The sequence below is a fragment of the Haliotis cracherodii genome, unplaced genomic scaffold, assembly GCF_022045235.1.
Source record: "Haliotis cracherodii isolate W230 unplaced genomic scaffold, xgHalCrac1.p SCAF_12, whole genome shotgun sequence".
Taxonomy (NCBI): domain Eukaryota; kingdom Metazoa; phylum Mollusca; class Gastropoda; order Lepetellida; family Haliotidae; genus Haliotis; species Haliotis cracherodii.
This window is the reverse complement of record NW_027266267.1, coordinates 27,150,961-27,178,314: the sequence shown is the minus strand read 5'-3', so window position 1 is coordinate 27,178,314 and position 27,354 is coordinate 27,150,961. Positions and strand designations below refer to the sequence as shown.

Below are 27,354 nucleotides of genomic sequence, written 5' to 3'. Positions count from 1 at the left end.
AAGGACTTATTTACTATGACGCACCACTTATAAACCATAGTTGCCATTGTTCAGAGTTGTTACTAAAACACAGAATAAGAAAACCGAAAATACATTGTCAGTCAGTACAAAATTCATAGTAGGTTTGCTTAAAAATTAAACCTTACGAGTTTTATGAGACAACAGAAATAACAAGACACAGTACGAGACAAATTTTATTTTTGACCGCACTATCATATCAGACACTTGATGGCGACCATACTACGTGGATTCATGTCCATGCGCAAAGCACAGCCGTTGTCAGAACACTAAGGCTTGAGTAACTGAGTTTGTTTATGTCGCTTGGAGAAGAACTTCAGTCATATCACGGCGTGTCAGATTGTTGTTGGAGCAAATTTAAAACCCGAAGCGAAGTCTTAGACGTTTACGACTGACATCTACGAGTGCGGGTACGGGTTCAGGCAGACCTAGAAACACAATCTGGTAGAATCCAGTATTCGAAGCCACGACCATACTAGTCTCTTGGCAAGCCAAAGGGGTGAAATTCTGTACGGTGAATTGCAGCGCCTGAGATAACTTGGGCACCACTATTCGGTGCTTTCACAGCAAGCCAACAGCAATTTGAACATGTCACAGAAAGTAATAACTTGTACAATAACTTGTGCTTTCATCGATTCAATCCACTGTGTTCATATTAAAAAAACATAAAGTGTCTATGAATTGAACTGTAGCACTGATATATATTTGTTTCAAGGTGTGAGAGAGTGAGTGATATATATTTGGTTTAATGTGTGAGTGAGTGGTATGTATTTGGTTTTATGTGTAAGTGAGTGTTATATATATGGTTTAATATGTGAGTGAATGAGTGATAGATATTTGGTTTTATGTGTGAGTCAGTGTTATATATTTGATTTAATGTGTGAGTGAACGAGTGATAAATATATGGCTTTATGTGTGAGTGAGTGTTATATATTATGTTTAATGTGTGAGTGAGTGAGTGATACATATTAGTGTTAATGTGTGATTGAGTGTTATATATTAGGTTTAATGTGTGAGTGAGTGAGTGATAAATATATGGTTTTATGTGTGAGTGAGTGTTATATATTAGGTTTAATGTGTGAGTGAGTGTTATGTATTTGATTTAATGTGTGAGTGAACGAGTGATAAATATATGGTTTTGTGTGTGAGTGGGTGTTATATATTTGGTTTAATGTGTGAGTGAGTGAGTGAGTGATATATATTAGGTTTAATATGTGAGTGAGTGGTATATATTAGGTTTAATGTGTGAGTGAGTGATATATATTAGGTTTAATGTGTGAGTGAGTGACTATTATTACAATGTTACAACGGATCAGTCCAAATTGCAGTAGGGAAACGCAGTTAACAAATCGTGCTATTTATTTCTTAAAGCAGTTCATTAATTTTCCCATATGATGTTAAATAACGCAATGTTATACTTAAAAATAACTGCCATTTCTAAATATATTCTAAACTTGATTCAATCAACACAATCAAACAGATATATCAATGAGACAAATGAGTCAAAGAGTAAAGAAAAATAAACGCCCACGCCAATACATTTGAGATGGCCAAAGTCTGCGCTGAAAAATTCAAAATAGTCTTAATTACCACTCGGGATGGTACCTCTTGAACTGCATACAAGAAACTAGAGGTTTGACCTGTTTCAGTTGATTCTCCTGGGTAATTCCGATATGACCCTAATTTTGAGAAAGTGATTATATGCTAACTGACAAGTGGGGTGTTTGACTAATGGAGAGACATACTTGAAACAGTGATGTCGTCATATTTATACATTACACTATCTATACAACACCAATCCTTCATTGTAGACAGTCATAAAAGACTACAGAGAATCACATATTGGTAACAGACAGTCACGCCTATCTACAATGTCTTGACAGGCAGTCACGCCCACCTACAATGTCTTGACAGGCAGTCACGCCTACCTACAATGTCTTGACAGGCAGTCACGGCTACCCACAGCATCATGACAGAGTGATTTGCAAACAATAATGCTTCTTATTAACAGAGAACCATACAAGGCTAACGTGTGATACAGGCAATGATGCTATGTAAGGCTATATCCAAACAGACAGTCAAGTATTGCTACCTTGTCTTCTGATTATGGCAGTAGTTGACATGTCAGGCAGGCAGAGTGACAGTACAATCCAAGAGGTCATTTGTCATCATGCATGACGTACGTTTGTTTTTTGGTTTGATTGTTTGTTGTTTAACGCCGCACTCAGCAATATTTCATCTATATGACGGCGGTCTGTAAATTATCGAGTCTGGACCAGACAATCCAGTGACTGACATCATGATCATCGTCCTATGCAATTGGGATTCGATGACATGCATCAACCAAGTCAGCGAGTCTGACCACCCGATCCCGTTAGTCGCCTCTTATGACAAGCATAGTCGCCTCTTTCGGCTAGCATGGGTTACTGAAGATTAATTCACGGTCCCACGACGTAGTCTCTGGACATAGGCTTGAAGGGTACTACTAATATGACAGTTGTCGATCCAAGCATCTAGATTCACTAACGTAGCCGCAGTGAGTGAGTATTGCTTTACGCCGCTTTAAGCAATATTCCAACAATATCACGGATGGGGCACCAGAAATTGGCTTCACACATTGTTCCCATGTGGGGAATCGAACCCGGGTCCTCGGCGTGACGAGCGAACGCTTTAACCACTAGGTTCCCCACCGCCCCCTTAGCCGTAGTGTGGGAACAAGGAGCAATAAGCTGTGTATGGTGCTAAGGTGGATGTCTTCGGCTGCTGAAGGAGGGCAATTACATGTCACCTAGGTAAACATGCAGGTGTGTTGGTGACGATGTGGTCACCTCCCTGTCATGACCAGCTGGTACATCTGTGTGTTCTTGGTGCACGGTGCACGATGCACGGCATTAATCATCCAATATCCGGGCATTCTTAGATCTCCACATTTTCATACATCTGGGCTTGACATTCTTGTGCTCCTGAAAGAAGAGTTCCATGGTGTTAATTGTGCACAGAGGGACACATTTGATCGTTTTAAAACTTGAAAAGATCCAACTATTTTGACGTTTCCAAAGGGTTGGTTTAAATTGTCTACCCCTGCTAAAGGACACGACGCAGTGCCAATGAACACGATCACGGGTGTTCAGGGCCAATAGGCCAACACTTTAACAACTAGACTACGGTATCTTCCTCAGCGGTTTCGAAAGTGGATTTGCAGCTGTTTTGATTGAGAAAGATTCTAAAATTATGGCATTATATTTTAAGAACGTTGTGTGTTAAAATCGGGGATTAATGACTTCGTCTTTAAGCCAAGTGTGGTAGTCCGGACGAAATCCATCCAAAATCCCCGTATCGACACCTAATTAACGGAGATTAACCAAATCACTTTGAAAATTCTGTTTAAAAAATTAACTGTCGAGAAACTGAACTATAACGGCGGCAGGTTTTGTTTTCAGGTGGAAACCACTATGATGCAATGGCACGTGCCTCAGACAGACGCGATCTGACGTTGTCAAATGACGTCATCATATGTGCTGGATTTAAGGAAAATAATATTCACCTCATTAGTTGTGATTCACACCATCACTATATTATTCATTATATGCGTGTCTGTTTTCCTGTTCAAATACACCTAGCAGAGCCACACGGTCTGCCTATACGTTTAATAGAAATTATAGATATTTGTTTGCTTCCGCATTGATGGGATTATCATGTAAATCGTGGTTGGTATGTTATCGCCGGCTGAACAATCAGATACCAGTGTTGGGCATCGTGATGCATGTCATATAAACATTAGCAAGTTCAATATGAAACGTGTAAAAATTAAACTTACGTTTTGACCGTTTCTTGGCCTTTTTGTTCGGTACAGCATATACGTCTTGTACTTTCTCTGTATTGTTACCCGTATTCCCGTTGTCGACGTTCTCATACACAGCTGCAATATAAGGTCAATATTGAATAATCTCGTGAAGATCCTGGTACGAATAGGTCCTCAGCAACCCATACTTGCCGTAAGAGGCGACTATGCTTGTCGTAAAAGGCGACTAACATGATCGGGTGACTCGTTGACTTGGTTGATGCATGTCATCGTATCCCAATTGTGTCAGTCACCGGATTGTCTGGTACAGACTCGATTATTCACAGACCGTTGTCATATAGCTGGATATTGCTGAGTGCAGCGTTAAGCAACAAACAAACAAACGAATATTAAATAAAACACCTTGTCACTAACCTTCCCAAACAGTCATAAGGTATTGTGTATTATCTCACTTCGGCCCATATCCGATGATGATGTGTGTTAAGTGCACAACTGGAATGAATGATGCTCGCCCCTTCCTTTTATATATTAGGCCAATAAACAAATACTTTTGATGTTTGTGGTCTTGTATTTGAAGGTAATGTTTCGTCACATGAAGTATATTTGTGGCTAAATGTGATGATGTGTCTTGTTATGGTCGTTCACGTGTTATTTGTTCCAGCAGGCACAGCAATGAATAGGTTTTGATCTCAGCACAAACAACAGTACCGTATGTCCTTGTGTAAAATGCGCAGATGGGTATATTGTGCCCCCTCAATGTTAGGTGCATGTTCTGGTATCCCAGAAAATACTTGGTAAAAATATTTCTATTTTGCCTCAGGTAATACAAATTAGAAAATATGTTCTCTGTACAAACTAGGTGCCCTGATAAAATTGAGTTCTTATTAACATTTTTTCCGTCTCTTCACCATTTCCTCCCCACGCCGCTACCCATCTCCACATAGTATATGGTTAGCGGAATATGAAAAATTATATTAGAAAAAGTAAACCCCATTTAGTGAAATAGGTCTTACCTTCTGTTTTTCTTGTCTTTTTCGGTTTCTTTTTCTTTTGTTTTCGAACTTTCCTTGATACTTGTTTACTTTCTTTATACTCCGTGTACAGAGCGTTGGCTTGCATCACTGGACGTGTTATAGTAAAGTTAATTTAAAAACAAAATCGATCACAATGTATTAATCGATTATAGTGTCGAAAGAATTATTACCCAACTGAACATATTTGAATTCACTGTTTCCTTTATTGTCTTGTTTTAAGTATCTATAAATCGAACAATTCATTAGCGTCTTTAGGTCGGTGAATTAAGTCCCTTAGTCGTGCCAGGATCCAGTGATCATGAGTTCGAATCCGATATTGCCTAGCCTAAGATCGTCTATTTGACAACAATATTCCTATGCATGTGTAACCCAAGTGTTAACAATGGAAAGGATCTTCGTCACGTGACGTTTCTTCTCCTATTAAGCGAACAAGCTATGGTGTAACTTCAATACTGTTCAAATCGATGTTAAGCCCAAAGCACTCTTCAGAAAGGATTCCTACATGTATATTACTACAAGATGGGATACTGAGTAGGGACTGCCTTAAGTCTTACCATCATCTCCGGTTCTGAAACATCAAAACAATGGCAGTTGTAACCCTAGATGTTGATCTAGAGATCATGCATATCATCATATAAATTATCAACACGGTCTACTCATAACTGTTACTACTTTTTCAACTGGGAATCTTAAACATATTCGCCACGTGGCACATTAACCATTGAGAAACATCTTTGGAGGTCTTAATCTGCACAATGAAATTCTCTATAGTGCTCGACAAGTGAAGCGCTGTATGGGAACATACCGTTAACCATATATTTACGTACTGCACTCTGGGAGCTCATCCTGACCAGCTTGCTGAGATATTTGACACCGGTTGTGGCGTACACATTTAGTGTCACATACACACTGACTGTCACATACACACTGACTGTTTCATATGCACTGACTGTTATGCACATACTGTCACATACATACTGTCACATACACACTGGCTGTTACATATGCACTGACTGTTATGCACATACTGTCACATACATACTGTCACATACACACTGACTGTGACATACACACTGACTGTGACATATGCACTGACTGTCACATACACACTGACTGTCACATACACACTGACTGTGACATATGCACTGACTGTCACATACACACTGACTGTCACATACACACTGACTGTGACATATGCACTGACTGTCACATACACACTGACTATGACATATGCACTGACTGTTACATATGCACTAACTGTCACATACACACTGACTGTCACATACACACTGACTGTGACATATGCACTGACTGTGACATATTCACTGACTGTTACATATGCACTAACTGTTACATATGCACTAACTGTTACATATGCACTGACTGTCACATACACACTGACTGTGACATATGCACTGACTGTGACATATTCACTGACTGTTACATATGCACTGACTGTGAAATATGCACTGACTGTGACATATGCACTGACTGTGACATATGCACTGACTGTTACATATGCACTAACTGTGACATATGCACTGACTGTTACATATGCACATACTGTCACATACATACTGTCACATACATACTGACTGTCACATACACACTGACTGTCACATATGCACTGACTGTCACATACATACTGTCACATACACACTGACTGTCACATACACACTGACTGTGACATATGCACTGACTGTCACATACACACTGACTGTCACATACACACTGACTGTGACATATGCACTGACTGTGACATACACACTGACTGTGACATATGCACTGACTGTTACATATGCACTAACTGTTACATATGCACTGACTGTCACATACACACTGACTGTGACATATGCACTGACTGTGACATATTCACTGACTGTTACATATGCACTAACTGTTACATATGCACTAACTGTTACATATGCACTGACTGTCACATACACATTGACTGTGACATATGCACTGACTGTGACATATTCACTGACTGTTACATATGCACTGACTGTGAAATATGCACTGACTGTGACATATGCACTGACTGTGACATATGCACTGACTGTTACATATGCACTAACTGTGACATATGCACTGACTGTTACATATGCACATACTGTCACATACATACTGTCACATACATACTGACTGTCACATACACACTGACTGTCACATATGCACTGACTGTCACATACATACTGTCACATACATACTGACTGTCACATACACACTGACTGTCACATATGCACTGACTTTCATGTACATACTGTAACATACACACTGACTGTAACATACACACTGACTGTCACATACACACTGACTGTCACATACACACTGACTGTCACATATGCACTGACTGTCACATACACACTGACTGTCACATACACACTGACTGTCACATACACACTGACTGTCACATACACACTGACTGTCACATATGCACTGACTGTCACATACACACTGACTGTCACATACACACTGACTGTCACATACACACTGACTATCACATATGCACTGACTGTCACATACATACTGTCACATCCACACTGACTGTCACATACACACTGACTGTCACATACAGACTGACTGCCATGTACATACTGTAACATACACACTGACTGTTACATATATACTTACTTCTCCCCTTCTCCCTTCTCTGTTTTATCTTCTCCTAAAATGGGAATGAGACTCATACAGGAACATGCCATGTTTTAACTCTACCAGGCTGGCGTTATACTGTTTCAGATACAGGAACATGCCATGTTTTAACTCTACCAGGCTGGCGTTATAATGTTTCAGATACAGGAACATGCAATGTTTTAACTCTACCAGGCTGGCGTTATAATGTTTCAGATACAGGAACATGCAATGTTTTAACTCTACCAGGCTGGCGTTATAATGTTTCAGATACAGGAACATGCAATGTTTTAACTCTACCAGGCTGACGTTATAATGTTTCAGATACAGGAACATGCAATGTTTTAACTCTACCAGGATGGTGTTATAATGTTTCAGATACAGGAACATGCAATGTTTTAACTCTACCAGGCTGGCGTTATAATGTTTCAGATACAGGAACAAGCAATGTTTTAACTCTACCAGGCTGGCGTTATAATGTTTCAGATACAGGAACATGCAATGTTTTAACTCTACCAGGCTGACGTTATAATGTTTCAGATACAGGAACATGCAATGTTTTAACTCTACCAGGCTGGCGTTATAATGTTTCAGATACAGGAACATGCAATGTTTTAACTCTACCAGGCTGGCGTTATCATGTTTCAGATACAGGAACATGCAATGTTTTAACTCTACCAGGCTGGCGTTATAATGTTTCAGATACAGGAACATGCAATGTTTTAACTCTACCAGGCTGGCGTTATACTGTTTCAGATACAGGAACATGCAATGTTTTAACTCTACCAGGCTGGCGTTATAATGTTTCAGATACAGGAACATGCAAAGTTTTAACTCTACCAGGCTGACGTTATACTGTTTCAGATACAGGAACATGCAATGTTTTAATTCTACCAGGCTGACGTTATAATGTTTCAGATACAGGAACATGCCATGTTTTAACTCTACCAGGCTGACGTTATAATGTTTCAGATACAGGAACATGCAATGTTTTAACTCTACCAGGCTGGCGTTATAATGTTTCAGATACAGGAGGCAGTTGCAGCAAAAATCGAAATCGAAACCTGTCGGTCAACTATTTTACTTCCTTTCCACATCATCACTTCGCTTATCCTAACCTCAAAACATTGAGCATGACTTGGATTCGCTGAGTTGACTGACCAATATCGGAATCTAATATGGCCATCATACTCACTACCCCTTACATCCGGGGCAATGGGTAGCCCAGTAGGTCGTGTTCGGTTCCTCACACGAGTACAATGTGAAACGCCTCTTACTTGTGTCCCCGCCGTGATAATGCTGGAATATTGCTGTTAATGGCGTAAACCCATACTCACTCACACACTTCTTTCCAACCATTATCAACACTGAGATGATTGTTTGTTTGTTGTTTAACGCCGAAAGCAATATTCCAGCTATATGACGGCGGTCGGTAAATAATCGAGTCTGAACCAGACAATCCAGTGACTGACATCACGAGCATCGATCTACGCAATTGGGATACGATGACATGCATCAACCAAATCAGCGAGTCTGACCACCCGATCCCGTTAGTCGCCTCTTACGACAAGCATAGTCGCATCTTTCGGAAAGCATGGGTTGCTGAAGACCTATTCTATCCCGGATCTTCACGGGTCAAACACTGGGATGAAACTGTAAGAGGCAGATCATCAAATTGTAATGTGTACTGGAATGTGTTTTTTATAACAACACAACAGGACATGAAGATAATAAATATACTGTCTTGATGTTGCTCTATCCGGGTCCATGCACTATGAAATATGTGGAAATATATACTTACGTTTTGATTTTTTCTTTGCCTGTTTGTTCGGTACGGCATAGATATCTTTTACCCCTGAAACATAATCCAACCAATCGTATACTAGTATGTCTTATCAAAAAGACGTTGACGCTCTTTTATGTCTCAAAAGATGGAGGCAAATTGGTCAAACAAATGACATGTTGCTCTCATCGTGTTCCCTGTCAAAGCAGAAAATTACTATCTTACAAGTGTTTTAGCAAATGTGATTAGGAGTGAGTGAATGAATTTAACGCCGCTTTGAACATTATCATATCGCTTGATGTGGGAGGAAAGCCCCAAGTGATGCAGGTCTCAGACGTTTACATTTGGAAGGATTAACCATATATTATAATCAAACAATACCAACAATGGCTGACAATGCCCCAAGAACTGCACATTCTCCTTACCTGACCCAACTTTGATGAGGACCCTTCGCTACTACAGTCAAACACCGTTGTGTCGAACTTTAATGTGTCGAACTTATGGTTGTTTCGAAGTAAAAGCGTGGTCCCTGCGTATTCCTTATTCCTTTATCATTTTCGGTTATGTCGAGCCTCGGATAACACGAAGTATTTACGTAAGTAAGTCCCTTCACATTCGACACAACGGTGTTTGACTGTATACGATATTCTGTTGACAGTTGGCCCTACTCACTCACGGTGTGGAAATCATTATCAAAACAAGGCTGACAGGTGTAGGTCAGATATCGGTGTGGTCTAGTGGTAAGGCGTCCGCCCGGAGAGCGGAAGGTCCGGGATTCGATCTCCGGCCGCGTCATACCAAAAAGACGTTAAAAGATGGTACCCTGTCTGGCGCTCGGCATTACGGGGCTTAAAACAAGGACTGGTCGGCTCGGAGTCTGTATACTGTGTCTGAGTGGGGTATTCATGTTACACTGCGGCATGGTATCTCTAGCACTACAAATTCGACATTAGCCCGGAGTAGTACAAGCACACACTCACCTCACCTCACCTCACCTCACCTCACCTCACCTCACCTCACCTCACCTCACCTCACGTGGTGGTGGACGGTTGGCAACTTATCAGATATGTGTATTAACGAGTTCATATTTATCAAATAATCCAAAGCTAACTGAGCATTGTATTCATATTTTGTTCTTGTAACGGCTTATAACGGGTCGATGGAGTAAGCGTAATGGTTATTCGATCGTTCGTCCATTTCTGGTGTTCCCCGCCGTGATATTGCTGGAATATTGCTAAAAGCGGCGTAAAACAATACTCACTCACTACTGTCCATAACACGACTAGTTTTAAATTGTAAACCTCGCAGGGTATATACACACAAAAAAAGTTAAGCACACCCCTATTTCTGAACCATGACAAATGGCAAAAATCATGGCATGGGATGACTGACCACAGGAGCTGGGCGATACCAATGTCATTGGATAGAACACACATTTGACAACAAATAATGAAGGTATTGGTGAGTTGTGATTGAAATTTACTGACAAAAAACATCATGGTTTTTTACCTTAGACAATATCTAAAAAGACGAGCTATATATTCGTCAAAATTGATTATGAGGGAGTGAGTTGGGGTGAACACAATTTTGAACAGTATTCCAGTTATATCACAGCGTGTCAGTTTGATGTGGGTGGAGAGCCCGAAGTGATGCAGGTCTCAGACGTTTACCACTCTGGTGAAAAACACAAGCACGGGTATGGTGCTGACAAACCTAGAAACATAATCGGAGCGAACCGGGATTCGAACCCACGATCATAGGTTGATGGCGTGCCAAAGGGACGTAACTCGGCACAGCGAACTGCGGCGCTTTAGACGACTCCAAAATTGATTATGATACTTAGAAATACATCATCGGAATAAAAGAAACATCTAATATAAATCTACCGGACACAAAAAAACACTGCACACAAAGTGTACGTTGTAAATTCAGCATTCATGGGCACTGAATCACATTCTTTCATTGTATGTGCTCAAGTACTGTAAATTATGTATTGTAAATAACTTATTTGCCAGTGTCGGATCTTCGGGTTCAAATTCATTCATTCATTCATTCATTCATTCATTCATTCATATCTGTACAGGAGCATAGACTCCACATTGTATATGTACTTACCGTCACCGGAGGTCGCCTCCTTACGGCCTCTGACACACAGCGCCAGGAGGACAATGATGACTGTCAGAACAACACCGCCTAGTGTCACGGTGTAGGTGAAGTCAGACTGGTCGGAAGCACCATTTCCTGCAACAATGGACGGAGTAATAACGGTAGTTCTGATAAAACAGAATCGAAGCCAACAGTTTATGTTGGAAGAGCTTTAGAGCATCAGTGACAACATGAGTTGGATCCTGAATTTAACTTAGAAAATGAATAATGATAATAATAATACTTCTCTTCCCTTGTCGAATACCAAATTATCATCAAGAAAAGTTGGCTATCTACTAGCTTATATATTATATATTAGCGAACTGTGACATTTAAACAATGGATACGATTCAGTGAGTCTATCCACCTAAAGTATATAAACTACTACTACCACTAGTACTGCTGCTACTACTAATACTACTACTACTGCTGCTGCCGCTGCTGTTACTACTACTACGACTACTACTGACACTACTACTACTATTACTACTACAACTACTGCTACTACTACAAGTACAACTACCATTACTACTTCTACAACTACAACTACTACAACTACTTCAACCTTTACTGCTACTACTGCTACTACAATTACAACTACTATCACTACCACCACAACTACTAATACTAATACCACTACTACATCTTCTCTTACTACTAGTAATAATAAAACTAAAACTAAAACTATCACTACTTATGATAATACTACTACTACTACGACAACGAATACCACTACTCTGCACTACCAACACTACTACTACTACTACCACTACTGCTACTCCTACCACTACTACCACTGCTGCTGCTACTACTCATATATAATTCATATTTGCAAAGCTATTCAAGGACTCGGTGGGGAGGGGGCAGGGGTTGGGGTGACGGGGGGTGGGTTGAGGTTGAATTCGTAACGTTTTTAGCGCGTGGTCGCCTCACTAACAATTAGTCACGAAGCCACACACGGAGACGAAAAGAATTCCCTCTTGGAATAAGATACATTTCAAACATTGGACAGGAAACGATTTATTTTGCGTCGGACTACGGAAAGTAAATGGCAGCCATGGACATATTGCTGTGGCTTATGTGAGTACATGTTCTTGACTACTGCGTGAATTATGAGTGAGAGACTCACCAGATGTCACGTGACTCTCGAGGTCGTGTGCAGGTAAACCTGAAACTGAAGTGAGAGTGAGAGATTGAGTATGGTTTTTCGCCGCTTTTAGCATTCAGTCTTTGCTTCAGCATCCAACAATCAGCACCGAACATCCATCCATCCATCCATCCACGCACGCACGCACGCACGCACGCACGCACGCACGCACGCACGCACGCACGCACGCACGCACACACACACACACATACATACATACTTTTATTGGATATCAATGAGATCGGAAGTTACAACATGATAAGCGTGTTTCCTTTGGAACTTTGTATAAATTCATCATCCTATATGCTTTTATCATCGTGACCTACTTTACATGATCAGTCAAGGTATAGACTACGAATTCAATGAAATTGGAAAAATAAATTCCGACAGTTAATTATTTTCCTCTTTTCATTTCTTTGTGGAAAGTCAAAACTCGTACTAACCCGCAAGCGCCAAGAACCCGCTGCAGATCAATCTGGTATCTGCAGAACTTAGCATAGCTGACCACCTCCGTCTAGGACACCTGGTATCTGAAATGAATATGTTCAGCTCGTTTATCGCGTTGTAAAATAATATAGCCGACAGACATATCCGTTTTCTGAAACAAATGCAGCCACATTGATTTATATCATGCTATTAATATACAATATTAACTAACAGACCCCGCCCATTTGATGACCTCTGTTGAACTTCCTCCATTTGATAGAACTTCATATTGTGTACAGATTTCCCCATTTGATAGACACTTATACGAGGGCTGGTCAAAAGGTGCTAAGCCTGATCATGACTAACTTTCAACTGTGGGCCAAAACACAGTGAACTGGTCAATAAAGTACATTGTTTGAGTAGTTCATTGCAAGTGTATTTGGTCTGTTGAGGCCGTTCGTATATTTGTGACAGCCAGTTGAGTGAGGTTTTACGCCACTTTTAGCAATATTCCAACAATATCACAGCGGGCGACACCAGAAATGGGCTTCACCCATTGTCCCCGTGTGGGGAATCGAACCCGGGCCTTTGGCGTGACGAGCGAACTCTTCAACCACTAGGCTAACCCACCGCCCCACAGCCAGTTGAACGTCCAAATGGCCACAGAAATGGAAAAGAACAAGTACCGAACAGTCAACAAGTGTTTTACTTCAGAGAAAAGTACTCCCAAAGAAATTCATGACCGCATGTCACAAGTGTAGGGGGATACGTGCCCTGGCTATTCCACTGTTAAACGTTGGGCAGTTATGTTTAAGGCTGGAGAACAGGCCTTGATGATGACTCTAGGTCTGGATGTCCCTCAACTTTCTTCAATAAAGATTAGGGGCGGTTGGGTAGCCTAGTGGTTAAAGCGTTCGCTCGTCACGCCGAAGACCCGGGTCCGATTCCCGACATGGGTACAATGTGTGAAGCCCATTTCTGGTGTCCCCCGCCGTGATATTGCTGGAATATTGCTAAAAGCGGCGTAAAACCATACTCACTCACTCACTCAATAAATATTCAATCAAGGAGATTAACGTATACTGTCAGATAGACGTATTACCATTCCTGAACTTGAGATAACATAAGAGATACTATCGAAGAAAAGCGTTGAGGAATGTTGACTGCTGGAGTTCTATTGTTTCATCTATTGTTTCAATACCTCTTCTCACACATTTCGACTGGCAAAGGCTGCTTTTCGACAATGTGGGTTCGAAGAGCTTTCTCAACCATTCTATACTCGCCAGACCTTGCACCAGTGAGTTCCACCTGTTTCCTAAACTTAAAAGAACACCTTCGTGGAATGCGCTATGACGACAAAAAAAACCTCAAAGATGCTGTGAATGGACTTTTCAGGATGGCTTCGGAAAACCTCTTTCTGACTGGAATTGAAAAACTTCACAAGCGATATGAGAAGTGTATTGGAAAGCAGGGAGATTATGTTGAAAAATGAAATTATAAACACTTTCATAATTGTTGGTTTAGTTTGTTATGCTTAGAACTTGTTAACCAGCCCTCGAACTACTTACAAACATCCCTCAATTGATAGACACTCGTGCAATGTACAGAAAAACACAAAGACATGTTTAGGAATTGTTCGGCCCTGGAATCTAAAACATTAGGCACTAGACATTGGGTGTTGTCCCACTAATGACCACGAGAGATAGACATCTTGTGCTTGGGACATAATTTTCCACAGAAATCCCCACTGGAGGCAAACACTGTGGACATTCTGCCCGTAAAATCCCCATGGGGAGACAAACATTGGGTACTTGACACATAGAGTGCCCCAGTAATCCCCACAGGGAGACAGACATCGGGTATTTGAGACAAAGTATGCCCCAATAACCTTTACGAGGAGGCAAACATCAGGTACTTGAGACATAGTGTGCCCCAATATTCCCCACGGGGAGACAAACATAAGGTACTTGAGACATAGTGTGCCCCAAAAATCCCCACAGGGAGACAAACATCTAGTACTTGAGACATACTGTGCCCCCATAATCCTTACTGGTGGGCAAACATCAGGTACTTTAGACATAGTGTGCCCCGATAACCCTTTCGGGGAGGCAAACATCAGGTACTTGAGACATAGTGTGCCACAATTATCCTTACGGGAAGGCAAACATCGGGTACTTGAGACATAGTGTGCCACAATAATCATTATGGGGAGGCAAACACAAGGTACCTAAGACATAGTGTGCCACAATAATCCTTATTGAGAGGCAAACATCAGGTACTTGAGACATATTGTGCCACAATAATCATTATGAGGAGGCAAACATCAGGTACTTGAGACACAGTATGCCACAATAATCCCCATGGGGAGGCAAACATCAGGTACTTGAGACATAGTGTGCCCCGATAATCCCCACAGGGAGGCAAACATCGGGTACTTGAGACATAGTGTGCCACAATAATCATTATGGGGAGGCAAACAGCACTTACCTGAAACATAGTGTGCCCTAATAATCCCCACGAGGAGGCAAACATCAAGTGTTTGAGACTTAGTGTGCCCCAATATTCCCCACGGGGAGGTAAACATCGGGTACTTGAGACATAGTGTGCCCCAATATTCCCCACGGGGAGGTAAACATCGGGTACTTGAGACATAGTGTGCCCCAATATTCCCCATGGGGAGGTTAACAACGGGAACTTGAGACTTAGTGTGCACCAATATTCCCCACGGGGAGGTAAACATCAGGTACTTGAGACATTGTGTGCACCAATATTCCCAACGGGGAGGCAAACTTTAGGTACTTGAGACCTAGTGTTCCCCAATAATCATTATGGGGAGGCAAACATCGGGTACTTGAGACATAGTGTGCCCCTGGAATCCCCACAGGGAGGCAAACATCGGGTCCTTGAGACATATTGTGCCACAATAATCTTTACGGGAAGGCAAACATCGGGCACTTGAGACATAGTGTGCCCCAGGAAACTCCACGGGGAGGTAAACATCGAGTACTTGAGACATAGTGTGCCACAATAATCCTTACAGAGAGCAAACATCAAGTGCTTGAGACATAGTGTGCCCCAATAATCCTTATCGGGAGGCAAACATCGGGTACTTGAGACATTGTGTGCACCAATATTCCCAACGGGGAGGCAAACTTTAGGTACTTGAGACCTAGTGTTCCCCAATAACCATTATGGGGAGGCAAACATCGGGTACTTGAGACATAGTGTGCCCCAATAATCTTTACAGAGAGCAAACATCAAGTGCTTGAGACATAGTGTGCACCAATATTCCCCACGGGGAGGTAAACATCGGGTACTTGAGACATAGTGTGCCCTGATAATCCTTACAGAGAGCAAACATCAAGTGCTTAAGACAAAGTGTGCCCCAATAATCCTTATCGGGAGGCAAACATCGGGTACTTGAGACATAGTGTCCCCCAATAATCATTATGGGGAGGCAAACATCGTGTGCCCCTGGAATCCCCACAGGGAGGCAAACATCGGGTACTTGAGACATAGTGTGCCACAATAATCCTTACGGGAAGGGAAACATCGGGCACTTGAGACATAGTATGCCCCAGGAAACTCCACGGGGAGGCAAACATCGAGTACTTGAGACAGAGTGTGCCCCAATAATCATCACGGGGAGGCAAACATCGGGTACTTGAGACTCAGTGTGCCCCTGGAATCCCCACAGGGAGGCAAACATCGGTTACTTGAGACACAGTGTTCCCCAAAAATCATAATGGGGAGGCAAACATCGGGTACTTGAGACTCAGTGTGCCCCTGGAATCCCCACAGGGAGGCAAACATCGGGTACTTGAGACTTAGTGTGCCCCTGGAATCCCCACAGGGAGGCAAACATCGGGCACTTGAGACATAGTGTGTTCCAATTATGTCCACAGGGAGACAAACATCGGGTACTTGGGGCAAAGTGTGCACCAAGATTCCCCGAGAATAGATATCATAATGTGTGTCGACAGAGGACATATAACACGGCAGGTCCGTTCACGCAGTAGGGCTGTGACCAGTAGGGCTGTGTGACATATTCCGACAAGAGTACGTCCAGTGAATGTGACACACTGTCAAGTCGCTTATAACTGATAAGTACTTGTGAATACAGGGCGCTAAAACAAACACACACTTACGTTTTAGCCCGGACGTCCAGGGAGCATATAGCTAGCATGGAGGCAGGAAGTTAAACCCCACACTGTGTTTCATGTAAAGTGTTTGATAAAGCGTCATGAATATCCAGCAGTGTGGGTCGGAACATTGGGTGCGTTGCCCTGGGACACATCTCTGTTGTGCTTTCTAGGGTAGGGAAAATGTCTCGGTTCTGACATAGTGGACAAGGATATTAATGTGAGAAGTATGTATAGCGACGGTGAGTGGTGGATCACGTTTAACAGCTATGTCTATAAAGCACTTGACGTGTACAGTGTACAGTGTACAGTCATTTGTTTATGACTCCTCCAACAAGGAAGTAACTGCGTTGCGTGTCCTAGCTTTGAACTGGGTCGACGGGCATTATGTTGTCTACAATATGACTGCCTTTGTAGAGCCACAATGTAGTGTGTACCAGTGATAGTGTGAATGACCGACCATTTAATATTCTGAAGTGGGTGAGGTGGCGTGCTGTGAAAGTTTGGGTTGAGACAGTTGAGAGGAAGACAAACAAATTAGCGTTGGACATTAATTTGCTTTTGAGATATGACGGTATTTCATGTCTCCTCAAACACCTCCGCCACCCGCACCCTCTCTTTCCCAGCAACCCCCTTCCCCCATCGCAACGAAACACCCGAGAATTAAATGGTCAGATCTATCATGATGACACACTTTCTGTAGTGCTGGGTGTTGTCAACGGTGTAATTCATGTTGTGCTATCTGTGACTGCTTAATAAAATGGACAACTAAGCCTTTAGACTGGTTCACGGATCCTCCGCTTGGTGTCGCTGGTCTTGCACTGCCTTCCAAGCAAAGGACCGGTATCGATCATCATCAAACATCGTCTGCTACAGCAAGATGGCGGCTGAACTATGCATTGGGAGTTTGCATCAGTAATGGGTTTCACGCATTGTACCCACGTGGGGGTTCGAAAATTAGGAATACACATAAGCTTCCACAACGACCCCATTGCATTTTACATTTAACAACAAAACAAAAATAAAAATAACTTGTAATACCTGCCATAAGTATGAGGTGAGGTGAGATGGGGTTTAACCATAACAGTGTGTGTGCGTGTGCGTGCGTGCGTGCGTGCGTGCGTGCGTGCGTGCGTGCGTGCGTGCGTGCGTGCGTGCGTGCGTGCGTGCGTGCGTGCGTGCGTGCGTGCGTGCGTGCGTGTGTGTGTGCGTGTGTGTGTGCGGCTGCTTGTTCTTGTCCGGACTGATGCCGATTTTATAGCGCTAGCCCATTGAGATTCCATGCCGCAGTTTAACATGAATACCCTCCTCATGACATTAGAAGGGCTGTGGGGGAAATCCAGGATTTCCCCTGATCTGCACCATGACATTAGGAGGGCTGTGAGAGAAATCCAGGAGCTCCCCTAAGCTGCGTCATGACATTAGGAAGGAGGTGGGGGAAATCCGGGAACTCCTCTGATCTGCGCCATGACGCGTTATGGTGGAACAACCAGGCTCTCTTCTGACCTGCACAATGACATCAGAAGTGTTGTTGTGCAAACTCCAGGCTCTCTCCTGTTCTGTACCATGACATGAGAATCGCTGTTGTTGAAATCCAGGATCCAGGATCTCCCCTGATCTGCGCCATAACATTAGGAGGGCTGTGAGGGAAATCCAGGAACTCCTCTGATCTGGGTCATGACATAAGGAGGGAGTTGGTTGAAATCCAGAATCTTCCCCGGGTCTGCGTCATGATATTAGGAGGGGTTGGGGGAAATCCAGGATCTCCTCTGATCTGCGTCATGACATTAGGAGGGCTGTGGGGGAAATCCAGGATCTCCCCTGATCTGCGTCATGATATTTGGAGGGAGGTGGTTGAAATCCAGGATCTCCCCGACTCTGCGTCATGACATTAGGAGGGCTGTGGGGGAAATCCAGGAACTCCCCTGATCTGCGTCATGACTTTAGAAGGGCTGTGGGGGAAATCCATGATCTCCCCGATCTTCGCCATGACATTAGGAGGGATGTCGTGGAAAATTCAGGAGCTTCTCTGATCTGCGTCATGACATTAGGAGGGCTGTGAGGGAAATCCAGGGGATATCCAGGCACACTTCTGTACTGCAACATGATATCGGTAGAGCTGTGGTGGAAACCCAGGAACTCTCCTTATCTGCGCTATGTCACAAGGACGGCTGTGGTGGAAAACTCAGAAAATCTCCTTATCTGCGCTATGACACAGGGGCGCCTGTAGTGGAAAACCCAGGAACTCTCCTTATCTGCGCTGTGAAACAAGGACGGCTGAAGTGGAAAACCCAGGAACTCTCCTTATCTGCGCTATGTCACAAGGAAGGCTGTAGTGGAAAACCCAGGATCTCTCCTTTATTTGCGCTATGTCACAAGGGCGGCTGTAGTGGAAAACCCAGGAACTCTCCTTATTTGCGCTATGTCACATGGACGGCTGTAGTTGAAAACCCAGGAACTCTCCTTATCTGCGCTATGTCACAAGGAAGGCTGTAGTGGAAAACCCAGGAGCTCTCCTTATTTGCGCTATGTCACAAGGGCGGCTGTAGTGGAAAACCCAGGAACTCTCCTTATTTGCGTTATGTTACATGGACGGCTGTAGTGGAAAACCCAGGAACTCTCCTTATCTGCACTATGACACAAGGGCAGCTGTAGTGGAAAACCCAGGAACTCTCCTAATTTGCGCTATGAAACAAGGACAGCTGAAGTGGAAAACCCAGGAACTCTCCTTATCTGCGCTATGTCACAAGGAAGGCTGTAGTGGAAAACCCAGGAACTCTCCTTATTTGCGCTATGACACAAGGGCGGCTGTAGTGGAAAACCCAGGAACTCTCCTTATCTGCGCTATGAAACAAGGACGGCTGAAGTGGAAAACCCAGGAACTCTCCTTATCTGCGCTATGAAACAAGGACGGCTGAAGTGGAAAACCCAGGAACTCTCCTTATCTGCGCTATGTCACAAGGACGGCTGTGGTGGAAAACTCAGAATCTCTCCTTATCTGCGCTATGTCACAAGGACGGCTGTAGTTGAAAACCCAAGATCTCTCCTTATCTGCGCTATGTCACAAGGAAGGCTGTAGTGGAAAACCCAGGAACTCTCCTTATTTGCGCTATGACACAAGGACGGCTCAAGTGGAAAACCCAGGAGCTCTCCTTATCTGCGCTATGTCACAAGGACAGCTGTAGTGGAAAACCAAGGATCTCTCCTTATCTGCGCTCAGACACAAGGACAGCTGTAGTGGAAAACCCAGGAACTCTCCTTATCTGCGCTGTGACACAAGGACAGCTGTAGTGGAAAACCCAGGAACTCTCCTTATCTGCGCTAAGACACAAGGACGGCTGAAGTGGAAAACCAAGGAACTCTCCTTATCTGCGCTATGACACAAGGACGTCTGTAGTGGAAAACCCAGGAACACTCCTTATCTGCGCTATGTCACAAGGACAGCTGTAGTGGAAAACCCAAGATATCTCCTTATCTGCGCTATGACACAAGGACGGCTGAAGTGGAAAACCCAGGAACTCTCCTTATCTGCGCTATGACACAAGGACGGCTGTAGTGGAAAACCGAGAATATCTCCTTATCTGCGCTATGTCACAAGGACGGCTGTAGTGGAAAACCCAAGATCTCTCCTTATCTGCGCTATGACACAAGGACAGCTGTAGTGGAAAACCCAATATATCTCCTTATCTGCGCTAAGACACAAGGAAGGCTGTAGCGGAAAACCAAGGAGCTCTCCTTATGTGCGCTATGTCACAAGGACAGTTCTAGTGGAAAACCCAGGAACTCTCCTTCTTTGCGCTATGACACAAGGACAGCTGTAGTGGAAAACCCAGGAACTCTCCTTATCTGCGCTATGTCACAAGGGCGGCTGTAGTGGAAAACCCAGGAACTCTCCTTATTTGCGTTATGTTACATGGACGGCTGTAGTGGAAAACCCAGGAACTCTCCTTATCTGCACTATGACACAAGGGCGGCTGTAGTGGAAAACCCAGGAACTCTCCTAATTTGCGCTATGAAACAAGGACAGCTGAAGTGGAAAACCCAGGAACTCTCCTTATCTGCGCTATGTCACAAGGAAGGCTGTAGTGGAAAACCCAGGAACTCTCCTTATTTGCGCTATGACACAAGGGCGGCTGTAGTGGAAAACCCAGGAACTCTCCTTATCTGCGCTATGAAACAAGGACGGCTGAAGTGGAAAACCCAGGAACTCTCCTTATCTGCGCTATGAAACAAGGACGGCTGAAGTGGAAAACCCAGGAACTCTCCTTATCTGCGCTATGTCACAAGGACGGCTGTGGTGGAAAACTCAGAATCTCTCCTTATCTGCGCTATGTCACAAGGACGGCTGTAGTTGAAAACCCAAGATCTCTCCTTATCTGCGCTATGTCACAAGGAAGGCTGTAGTGGAAAACCCAGGAACTCTCCTTATTTGCGCTATGACACAAGGACGGCTCAAGTGGAAAACCCAGGAGCTCTCCTTATCTGCGCTATGTCACAAGGACAGCTGTAGTGGAAAACCAAGGATCTCTCCTTATCTGCGCTCAGACACAAGGACAGCTGTAGTGGAAAACCCAGGAACTCTCCTTATCTGCGCTGTGACACAAGGACAGCTGTAGTGGAAAACCCAGGAACTCTCCTTATCTGCGCTAAGACACAAGGACGGCTGAAGTGGAAAACCAAGGAACTCTCCTTATCTGCGCTATGACACAAGGACGTCTGTAGTGGAAAACCCAGGAACACTCCTTATCTGCGCTATGTCACAAGGACAGCTGTAGTGGAAAACCCAAGATATCTCCTTATCTGCGCTATGACACAAGGACGGCTGAAGTGGAAAACCCAGGAACTCTCCTTATCTGCGCTATGACACAAGGACGGCTGTAGTGGAAAACCGAGAATATCTCCTTATCTGCGCTATGTCACAAGGACGGCTGTAGTGGAAAACCCAAGATCTCTCCTTATCTGCGCTATGACACAAGGACAGCTGTAGTGGAAAACCCAATATATCTCCTTATCTGCGCTAAGACACAAGGAAGGCTGTAGCGGAAAACCAAGGAGCTCTCCTTATGTGCGCTATGTCACAAGGACGGTTCTAGTGGAAAACCCAGGAACTCTCCTTCTTTGCGCTATGACACAAGGACAGCTGTAGTGGAAAACCCAGGAACTCTCCTTATCTGCGCTAAGACACAAGGACGGCTGAAGTGGAAAACCAAGGAACTCTCCTTATCTGCGCTATGTCACAAGGACAGCTGTAGTGGAAAACCCAGGAACTCTCCTTATCTGCGCTATGACACAAGGGCGGCTGTAGTGGAAAACCCAGAATATCTCCTTATCTGCGCTATGTCACAAGGACGGCTGTAGTGGAAAACCCAAGATCTCTGCTTATCTGCGCTATGACACAAGGACGGCTGAAGTGGAAAACCAAGGAACTCTCCTTATCTGCGCTATGTCACAAGGACGGCTGTAGTGGAAAACCCAAGATCTCTCCTTATCTGCGCTATGACACAAGGACAGCTGTAGTGGAAAACCCAATATATCTCCTTATCTGCGCTAAGACACAAGGAAGGCTGTAGCGGAAAACCAAGGAGCTCTCCTTATGTGCGCTATGTCACAAGGACGGTTCTAGTGGAAAATCCAGGAACTCTCCTTCTTTGCGCTATGACACAAGGACGGCTGTAGTGGAAAACCCAGGAACTCTCCTTATCTGCGCTAAGACACAAGGACGGCTGAAGTGGAAAACCAAGGAACTCTCCTTATCTGCGCTATGTCACAAGGACAGCTGTAGTGGAAAACCCAGGAACTCTCCTTATCTGCGCTATGACACAAGGGCGGCTGTAGTGGAAAACCCAGAATATCTCCTTATCTGCGCTATGTCACAAGGACGGCTGTAGTGGAAAACCCAAGATCTCTGCTTATCTGCGCTATGACACAAGGACGGCTGAAGTGGAAAACCAAGGAACTCTCCTTATCTGCGCTATGTCACAAGGACGGCTGCAGTGGAAAACCCAGGAACTCTCCTTATCTGCGCTATGACACAAGGGCGGCTGTAGTGGAAAACCCAGAATATCTCCTTATCTGCGCTATGTCACAAGGACGGCTGTAGTGGAAAACCCAAGATCTCTGCTTATCTGCGCTATGACACAAGGACGGCTGTAGTGGAAAACCCAATATCTCTCCTTATCTGCGCTAAGACACAAGGACGGCTGAAGTGGAAAACCCAGGAACTCTCCTTATCTGCGCTATGACACAAGGACGGCTGTAGTGGAAAACCCAGGAACACTCCTTATCTGCGCTATGTCACAAGGACAGCTGTAGTGGAAAACCCAAGATCTCTCCTTATCTGCGCTATGACACAAGGACGGCTGTAGTGGAAAACCCAGGAACTCTCCTTATCTGCGCTGTGACACAAGGACGGCTGTAGTGGAAAACCCAATATATCTCCTTATCTGCGCTAAGACACAAGGAAGGCTGTAGCGGAAAACCAAGGAGCTCTCCTTATGTGCGCTATGTCACAAGGACGGTTCTAGTGGAAAACCCAGGAACTCTCCTTATTTGCGCTATGACACAAGGACGGCTGTAGTGGAAAACCCAGGAACTCTCCTTATCTGCGCTATGTAACAAGGACGGCTGTAGTGGAAAACCCAGGAACTCTCCTTATCTGCGCTATGTCACAAGGACGGCTGTAGTGGAAAACCCAATATCTCTCCTTTTCTGCGCTAAGACACAAGGAAGGTTGTAGCGGAAAACCAAGGAGCTCTCCTTATGTGCGCTATGTCACAAGGACAGTTCTAGTGGAAAACCCAGGAACTCTCCTTATTTGCGCTATGACACAAGGACGGCTGTAGTGGAAAACCCAGGAACTCTCCTTATCTGCGCTATGTCACAAGGACGGCTGTAGTGGAAAACCCAGGAACTCTCCTTATCTGCGCTATGTCACAAGGACGGCTGTAGTGGAAAACCCAATATCTCTCCTTATCTGCGCTAAGACACAAGGAAGGCTGTAGCGGAAAACCAAGGAGCTCTCCTTATGTGCGCTATGTCACAAGGACGGTTCTAGTGGAAAACCCAGGAACTCTCCTTATTTGCGCTATGACACAAGGACGGCTGTAGTGGAAAACCCAGGAACTCTCCTTATCTGCGCTAAGACACAAGGACGGCTGTAGTGGAAAACCCAGGAACTCTCCTTATTTGCGCTGTGACACAAGGACAGCTGTAGTGGAAAACCCAGGTAACTCTCCTTATCTGCGCTATGACACAAGGACGGCTGTAGTGGAAAACCCAGGAACTCTTCTTATCTGTGCTATGACACAAGGACAGCTGTAGTGGAAAACCAAGGAACTCTCCTTATCTGCGCTATGTCACAAGGACAGCTTTAGTGGAAAACCCAGGAACTCTCCTTATCTGCGCTGTGACACAAGGACGGCTGTAGTGGAAAACCCAAGATCTCTCCTTATCTGCGCTGTGACACAAGGACAGCTGTAGTGGAAAACCCAGGAACTCTCCTTATCTGCGCTATGTCACAAGGACGGCTGTGGTGGAAAACCCAGGAACTCTCCTCATCTGCGCTATGTCACAAGGACGGCTGTAGTGGAAAACCAAGAATATCTCCTTATCTACGCTATGTCACAAGGACGGCTGTAGTGGAAAACCCAAGATATCTCCTTATCTGCGCTGTGACACAAGGAAGGCTGTAGCGGAAAACCCAGGAGCTCTCCTTATCTGCGCTATGAAACAAGGACGGCTGTAGTGGAAAACCCAGAATATCTCCTTATCTACGCTATGTCACAAGAACGGCTGTAGTGGAAAACCCAAGATCTCTCCTTATCTGCGCTGTGACACAAGGACGGCTGTAGTGGAAAACCAAGGAACTCTCCTTATCTGCGCTGTGACACAAGGGCGGCTGTAGTGGAAAACCCAGGAACTCTCCTTATCTACGCTATGTCACAAGGACGGCTGTAGTGGAAAACCCAGGATCTCTCCTTATCTGTGCTAAGACACAAGGACGGCTGTAGTGGAAAACCCAGAATATCTCCTTATTTGCGCTGTGACACAAGGACGGCTGTAGTGGAAAACCCAGGAACTGTCCTTATCTGCGCTATGTCACAAGGACAGCTGTAGTGGAAAACCCAGGAACTCTCCTTATCTGCGCTATGTCACAAGGACGGCTTTAGTGGAAAACCCAGGAACTCTCCTTATCTGCGCTGTGACACAAGGACGGCTGTAGTGGAAAACCCAAGATCTCTCCTTATCTGCGCTGTGACACAAGGACAGCTGTAGTGGAAAACCCAGGAACTCTCCTTATCTGCGCTATGTCACAAGGACGGCTGTGGTGGAAAACCAAGGAACTCTCCTCATCTGCGCTATGTCACAAGGACGGCTGTAGTGGAAAACCCAGAATATCTCCTTATCTACGCTATGTCACAAGGAAGGCTGTAGTGGAAAACCCAAGATATCTCCTTATCTGCGCTGTGACACAAGGAAGGCTGTAGCGGAAAACCCAGCAGCTCTCCTTATCTGCGCTATGAAACACGGACGGCTGTAGTGGAAAACCGAGAATATCTCCTTATCTACGCTATGTCACAAGAACGGCTGTAGTGGAAAACCCAAGATCTCTCCTTATCTGCGCTAAGACACAAGGACGGCTGTAGTGGAAAACCCAGGAACTCTCCTTATCTGCGCTATGACACAAGGGCGGCTGTAGTGGAAAACCCAGGAACTCTCCTTATCTGCGCTATGTCACAAGGACAGCTGTAGTGGAAAACCCAGGAACTCTCCTTATCTGCGCTGTGACACAAGGACAGCTGTAGTGGAAAACCCAAGATCTCTCCTTATCTGCGCTGTGACACAAGGACAGCTGTAGTGGAAAACCCAGGAACTCTCCTTATCTGCGCTATGTCACAAGGACGGCTGTGGTGGAAAACCCAGGAACTCTCCTCATCTGCGCTATGACACAAGGGCGGCTGTAGTGGAAAACCCAGAATATCTCCTTATCTGCGCTGTGACACAAGGACGGCTGTAGTGGAAAACCAAGGAACTCTCCTTATCTGCGCTGTGACACAAGGGCAGCTGTAGTGGAAAACCAAGGAGCTCTCCTTATCTGCGCTGTGACACAAGGGCAGCTGTAGTGGAAAACCAAGGAACTCTCCTTATCTGCGCTATGTCACAAGGACAGCTGTAGTGGAAAACCCAGGAACTCTCCTTATCTGCGCTGTGACACAAGGGCGGCTGTAGTGGAAAACCAAGGAACTCTCCTTATCTGCGCTGTGACACAAGGGTGGCTGTAGTGGAAAACCAAGGAACTCTCCTTATCTGCGCTATGACACAAGGACGGCTGTAGTGGAAAATCAAGGAACTCTCCTTACCTGCACCATGGCACCACGAGTTTGTGGTTGAAAATCTGTGCATGCTGCTGATCTGCGCCATGACACCCGAGGACAGTGTCGGAAAACCCAGGCATTTTTTATCTGCACCATGACATCAGGAGGCACCGAGTATGGGATTCGGACAGCTTCATACTTGGGATGCAGGAATGACACTATTAGTATCAGCACCATTGTTATAAAACAGGTGATTAAAGAGATAGGTGGCATGCTAGTCTACACTGACAGAGCGTCCACCTTGGACAGAGTCGTGTCCCTCTACTGCAGGATCTGTTTCGAATCTTGTTTATCACTATGCCCGTCGTAATGTACATACATCAACGCTTACTTAATATATAAAGGTGCGACGATCGTTATGTTAGCCACAACATCATCACATCATAAAATAAAAAAAGCACCGATGCTTGATAGAGAAATACAGCCGAAATTGGTACACATGACATAGGAAGGGTATTGATATCGTCAAATACTGAATCATGTAATGAAAAACGGTTACAATTTGAATTGTTGTCAATGAGGCTATTGGAGCCAATTTCGAGGTATCACGTGCATTTGTTTTAAATCTAAGGTCAGGTGATCATTACGAACAGACATGAGCATCGATCTGCGCAACGAAGGTAGCGAGTCTGACCAACCAACCCTGTTAGTCGTATCTTACGACTAGTATAGTCGCGGTGGGGTAACCTGGTGGTTAAAGCGTTCGCTCATCACGTAGTTCGATTCCCCACAAGAGGTCATTGTTGGAGTACTACTAAAAGCGAAGTAAAACCATACTCACTCACGTACGACACCCACAGGTTGCCGTAGACCAATTTTAATCCGGGTCTCCGAGGATTGTGGGGTCGC

General features: G+C 44.4%; 1 protein-coding gene across 2 annotated transcripts; it reads right to left on the bottom strand.

Moving 5' to 3' along the window:
• Window positions 1–27,354, bottom strand: LOC139457736 (uncharacterized). 2 transcript variants are annotated; one of them, XM_071239085.1, is made up of 10 exons: window positions 27,287–27,354; window positions 13,007–13,093; window positions 12,546–12,590; window positions 11,387–11,512; window positions 9,290–9,343; window positions 7,489–7,522; window positions 5,409–5,422; window positions 4,834–4,941; window positions 3,836–3,937; window positions 1–2,981 (listed from the first exon to the last, which is right to left on the bottom strand). In XM_071239085.1, exons 2-10 carry the CDS (start codon window positions 13,059–13,061, stop codon window positions 2,935–2,937), a joined length of 585 nt encoding a protein of 194 aa, XP_071095186.1. In that variant the 5' UTR covers window positions 13,062–13,093; window positions 27,287–27,354; the 3' UTR covers window positions 1–2,934. The 2 variants fall into 2 exon arrangements, with proteins under 2 accessions (XP_071095186.1, XP_071095185.1); XM_071239084.1 differs by lacking the exon at window positions 27,287–27,354 and adding an exon at window positions 17,138–17,187.

Excerpts from the sequence above, each read along its gene's own strand:
- LOC139457736 (XM_071239085.1), bottom strand. The coding sequence starts at position 13,061 with ATGCTAAGTTCTGCAGATACCAGATTGATCTGCAGCGGGTTCTTGGCG. Across the intron at positions 3,938-4,833 it reads AAAGACAAGAAAAACAGAAG|CTGTGTATGAGAACGTCGAC; the intron begins GTAAGACCTATT and ends CTTATATTGCAG. Across the intron at positions 2,982-3,835 it reads GGCCAAGAAACGGTCAAAAC|GAGCACAAGAATGTCAAGCC; the intron begins GTAAGTTTAATT and ends CTCTTCTTTCAG.